Here is a 6,000-nt window from a genome sequence, read left to right as displayed (position 1 = left end):
TTTATTACAAAATAATACTATTATTAGGTAATCCTTAAAAACAAAGGTATTTGCAATGTTTTCCCTCTTATAATAGAAATACTGTTTTAGTAATAACAAATTGTTTAGCACTGGACTGGATCTTATAAATTAGTTAACAAAAATCTTAATACACTACAGGAAATTTGACTAAACATCAAACGTGATTTAACAAACGCTAATTCAAAAATAATAAATTAATACTCCAAAAATATAAGTTCCAAACAAAGCTAAATCATAAAAAAATCTAAATACGATAAATTGTAACAGGTAAACGGCATTCATTCGGTAAAATCGTCAGTGAATGTACTCAACAATATTCGTTCTGTCCAACGTAGACGTTCATTTCTTTGATTTTCGTCTAAAGTTTCTAAAACTTTTTTGGCTTTTGAGAACAAGAGCCACCAGAACATGTCTACAATCCATTGTATAAAAGTATTTGTATACGGCATCTCCACCTGCTTTATGGACACTCTCTGCAATACATCCAATACTGTAGTATACAATATCGACTGTCTGGTTGCTGGTTTGCATATAGACAGGTGATCTAGAGGTAGTTGGTAAAATTGTCCACGACCTAAGTCAGCAGAGAATGATTCTACAAAATGGACAGGAACTTTAAATGCTGTGACTAGAGTTGGCATTGTTTCCGCAAAACTTATGGTTTCCCACCCATAGGCATCAGCAAACTCTATAAATGCCTTATGTAGGTTTAATAAGACAGGTGAGTCCTGCTGTAACTGCCTTACATCATTAGAAGGCCACAGCACCGCAGCTGCGGCGCGAGGCATGGTAGCCACTGAACTTCCCTTGTGAGGTGTGCTGAAAAACAAAACTGCTTTGGTGTTGTCAGCTATTTTCTTAAGCGTTTGCTGATCACTTTGTGATGCCTCCACCAGCACTTGTTTGACGATCAAGCCACCCATAGAATGAGCCAGCCACACGACTGGCGTGTTTTTATCACCAACACGGGCATCTATAAGGGCCGGAACCATCTCAGATGCTCGAGTTGCAATGTCTGCTGTTTGCAATGGGCATCGCTCAAGCCATTCTGATAACGAGCTCCAGTAGTTGACACCAAGTATCCTCAAGTTGTTGACGTCTTTCGGCAGCCAGTCTTTAGGCCAGCACACTGTGTAATTGCATTTATCTTCTTCTTCTTGATTTAATGCAATACGTTTTTGATTCGCAGTAAATGAGTTGGATGATGTTGGGTCTCTCATAGCTTCAATAGGAATATCATGAAGAACCACTTCTAATTCTGATAACAATGCCTCATCTCCCAATTCTATTAAGTCTTCCATAACTTGCTGCATTTCAGGGTCTACATATTTTTTTTCAGGTGTTACTATGGTTTCACACACTTCACAGTCAAAATCAGAGACAGTAACTTCTATGATTCCAATAGGCTCAGCACATTTCCTGTCTCTCTGCCTCCATGTGACAAACACTCCCCCTCGTAGTCCGTGTACCAGCAAGGTATCACAAGAAGTAGGAGCCGTGGTTCTGTACAGTGGATGTAATAGAAATAGACCAGGTCGGTACAAATATTCGCCAGACAAATTTGCAAGACATACTGCCGCAGAACTAGACAGACGAATATCTTTGGACCGTATTAGTCGAGACAGTTCACCAATGAGACCATTTCGAAAAAATTCTGTTAGTAAATTAACGTGTACACTTAAAACTGTGAGAATTTTAACAACAGCCAAGTCACATTCTATGTCATAACGATTTCTTAACATTGCCTCAGCTAGTATAGACAGCAACCCCATATTGATCAATGTTTTGATAGATAAATCATTGTCATAATCCTTAACGTTGAAAAGACTAACATGGTGGTATAGAGCATCCATACACAGTATGCACAGGTCTCTCTCGCTCACATTGTCTGGCTTCGAGGGTATGCTGTCTGACTCCATGGCTGCTTCCTGTACATTTGCAAAGTACTTGGAGAGAAAATGTTGGATGCAACAGTGAGGATGTATATTTTGAACAGCCAATATAAGATCCCGAAATTTGAATGAAAGAAGTTCACACGACAATGCTGCCCGTCGAACATGAATTGGAGGTGGTAGGAAGTAGCGGAGGTCGGCGCCGCGGGTCCGAGCGAGTAACACCGCTGTTTTCTCATCTATGGCTTGAGCAAGTTTGCAGCAGTCCCAAATCTTGTTATTTTTGAAAGCAGCTAGTTGATCCAGGGCTATGTTCCGCTGATCTTTATTGCCATGGCGGCACAACCACAGCAGTCTCCACGCTAGAGAATGCTTTAAACTTTTCCAAATTCGGGCTAAGCCCACCGACTGCCTCGTAGCTTTGTCATACTCCACCTGGAATGTCCGATTATACGAGGGGTCATCAACGTAGATATACTCAGCCACGCGTTTCTTCTCCCTCTCTATTATTCTGGGATTCACTATTCTGTCTATAGATTTGCATGTTTGACCAAAATGGTAATACATCAAGAAACTGCCACTACCTGTTGCTGCCACTATTTTTAAATATTTTAAAGAGGACTTAATTATATCTTGAATACTCATGGTTTTAGAGCATACAAAAGATTTTTATGATTCATTGCTAACCACTGGCTAGTAAACCTATACAAAGACAGGTTACTGCGCCAATGGTAGAAATATTGAAGAAAATTAAACTTAGTTGGAAAACGTTGTGATCGTATTTGTATTTTTTTTTTTTGACAATTGACAGACCTGACAGGAAGTGCTCCAATGGCATTTGGATTATATAGATAAAAAATATTGTGAAGATAATACAGCAAAAGGCATATAAAATACAAAACTTTTTACAAAAAAATAAAACCGGTGGTGAAATAAACATATAGGACGGCGTTGCCGTAGAGTATACGTCTATTCTACATATATTATCATCATCCACTAGACACCGACTTCTAGGCCGATCAAAGTTGAAGTCAAAGCTCTTTCATTTGTGTACATGTAGGTTACAAGGTGCTAGTATTATAATATAAATAGTACCCCGTATAAATAGTATCTAAAACTAGGCACCTTTTTTTTTAACGACGTCAAAAATCATCAAATGACCCCTCCCGCTGTGGGTTAGCAGCGGTGAGGGAGTGTCAGACTCTTACTGACTAAAAACCGTCGTGTTCCGTCATAGGCCTTTTATGTACCAGGGCCGCGGTATCTCTTTCGAACAACCCGCAGCCCCGGCAGGCCTTATCCCTGCTGGGCCCCGCTGGGGTTGCTGACATCTCTTTGAGGAGCGCATGGAACAACGCGCGCCGTCGACACGGGTCTGTCGTCTAAACAGACAGAGGGACGATGAGCCACCCGAACTCACCGCCCACAGACCCACGCCTACGGTGGCCGGGAGTCATCTCGCGACACCCGGCGCCCATGGTGTCTACGTGGTCCAGAGCGGTGGCCGGGATGAGAGGTGCGAACTCTTTGGCGTTCCGCCTCCTCCTTCTCGAGCATGACCGTTTCGCAGAAGGAGGCGACGGCATCCCATTCCCTCTCGCCCCGGACCTGCCTGAACCAGGGCCGGACGCGAGAGGTCGCCGCCGCCCAAAGCCTTGACGAGGACCCAGCGGTGCCCTTCCCACGCAGGGCACTCCTGGACTGTGTGGTCCACCGTGTCCTCGGGGCTGTCCACACATGCAAGTACCTCCCGAATCAACCGTGTCCGGTGAGGACCTGCATCATGCGGTACGTGAGGGCGCCGTGACTCCTCCCGAGCCACTCCTCAAAGAGGGGACTTACCGCCACTATGGTAGCGTGCCCTAAAACTAGGCACCTAAGATAGGAATAGTTTTTTTTATGCTTTTCAGTGTTTTTGGTAGTCGGTTATTTTTAGCTTTTCAGTGACAAGCATAGTTGTCACTATCCGCATTAGTGCAAAGTTCTCATCACTACGAATAATATAAGCCCAAACACAAGGTAGTTAATATGTACCGTGGCTGAGTTCCCTCGACCTTCTCCCATCTCCATCACAAGGTCAGCTCCAAACCTTCACTGATGTATACTGTTATCAGACATACACCCTGATTGTCAAGTTTTTAATCTATGCATGCCTACAATTTTCGAAAGTTAGAAAAGTTTTCGAAAAAAAAAAGTCGTGGTGGCCTAGTGGGCAAAGAACCAACCTCTCAAGTATGAGGGCGCGGGTTCGATTCCAAGTCAAGTACCAATGCAACTTTTCTAAAGGACCATGAGTCAAATTGGGCTCATTGTCCAACAGAGTTACAGCATATGCCGTTGTGAAGGTTTTTGTTTGTACTAAAATTGTTACTATGGGCACTACCTTCAATTCCATGGCAAAAAAAAGATATGCACCTAAATAGGTTTACATATTACGTAGGTATACATTCTGGTTAACAGAAACGAAATGGGTCGAGATGCCATCGCTCAGTATTACTGCTCGTGTCTAACAGGTAGACGCTCAGTAGGAAGTTGTGCTCATATCATTTCAATAATATGGTATCTAGGGTGAGGCAGGCACTCACAATTTAATCCACCGGCAGGATATTTAGACGACATTATTATTGATATAGATTGAAATGTTAACAAAAATAATTTTAACTGTTAGCAGCTGTTTTATTTTTTATGTATACATTAAACCTGGAATTAAAACCAGCTAAAGGTGTTCAATAACAAAACCTACACTGCCATAACAGCACTACTTTTTGCAGAATATTAGTTTATTTATGGTCGGAGAAAAATATTTATAGCAAAATAACCCCATGGATTCTTCGCAAAAATGAGTTTAAATCTTTATATTTAGTGCTTTACAAGTATATTCAAAGTGGTCTCATCTCTGTTGGCGGGTGAGCCCAGGCTTCATACATTTTTGCCCATGGTCCTTTGTATGTATTTTCTAAGTATATCTTAGACACCAATGACTGTGTTTCGGATGGCACGTTAAACTGTAGGTCCCGGCTGTCATTGAACATCCTTGGTAGTCGTTACGGGTAGTCAGAAGCCAGTAAGTCTGACACCAGTCTAATCAAGGGGTATTGGGTTGCCCGGGTAACTGGGTTGAGGAGGTCAGATAGGCAGTCGCTTCTTGTAAAGCACTGGTACTCAGCTGAATCCGGTTAGACTGGAAGCCGACCCCAATATAGTTGGGAAAAGGCTCGGAGGATGATGCCTACAATTTTCGAAAGTTGTCCTCGATTTCTCAGGGTTTAAATCACGAGACCCTGACCTAATGATTATTTGATCACCTGGGAGGTATACCCTATCTATCAAACAAAAAAATAATTTTGCAAATAGATTCAGGCGTCTTCGAGTAATCGGTGAACATACATAAAAAATAGTAAAAAAAGATCTCAACGAATCGAGAACCTCCTCCTTTTTGAACAGTCGGTTAAAAAAGGGTCTTTTATTTTGAAAATTATGTTCCTCCCTCCAAAGTCTTTCGATCATCAAAGGACAATGGGCGATTCCGGTCCAAATGTCCACTACGAACGAGACCTATATGGCTAGATAGCCCGTTAAATATCATTTAAATCATATTTAAATATAGAACATTTTTTGTTATGAAAGTAAAAAAAAATATAATGCCAGAAAAAAGTTATAGCAAAATCAAAAAACTCATTACATAGATTTTATCAATTTCATTTTTTCAATTACTTTTCGTGATGTTCGATTTTAGTACTTTCTGACAAAATAGAATTGTTCATTATTATAAAGAAGACACCGCCAGTTACATCGAACTTTCTTAGATCCAAGCACCGCTGAGTATATTCAAGCACTTCTGGCGCCTCAATTGGTTAGTGATTCGTCATCCATCGGGCAAAAAAATATGGGCTGTTTATATGCAAACGGTTTCAGACTTAACGCCTAATTGATGTTCTTTTGTATATATAGTATTTTATTTTTAGTAAAGCAGTTTAAGTTTGTAAATATAGTGTACATAATACTTATTTAAATTAATAAAATATTTGTTTCAGACTCAATGCGAGTAGGGACACGGTATCGAAGCAAAAGTATCGATATCGTACTC

At 41.0% G+C, this 6,000-nt stretch overlaps 1 protein-coding gene across 1 annotated transcript; it reads right to left on the bottom strand.

Moving 5' to 3' along the window:
* Positions 1 to 2,709, bottom strand: LOC124645319 (protein SERAC1). Its single transcript, XM_047185119.1, has one exon. The coding sequence runs from the start codon at positions 2,556 to 2,558 to the stop codon at positions 300 to 302; it is 2,259 nt and encodes a 752-aa protein (XP_047041075.1). The 5' UTR covers positions 2,559 to 2,709; the 3' UTR covers positions 1 to 299.
* Between the last annotated feature and the right edge of the window lie 3,291 nt (positions 2,710 to 6,000).

Source organism: Helicoverpa zea, chromosome 31 (genome assembly GCF_022581195.2).
Source record: "Helicoverpa zea isolate HzStark_Cry1AcR chromosome 31, ilHelZeax1.1, whole genome shotgun sequence".
In the NCBI taxonomy this organism is placed as follows: Eukaryota; Metazoa; Arthropoda; class Insecta; order Lepidoptera; family Noctuidae; genus Helicoverpa; species Helicoverpa zea.
Note: the sequence above shows the minus strand (reverse complement) of the source record. Positions and strands in the feature narration are given on the sequence as shown.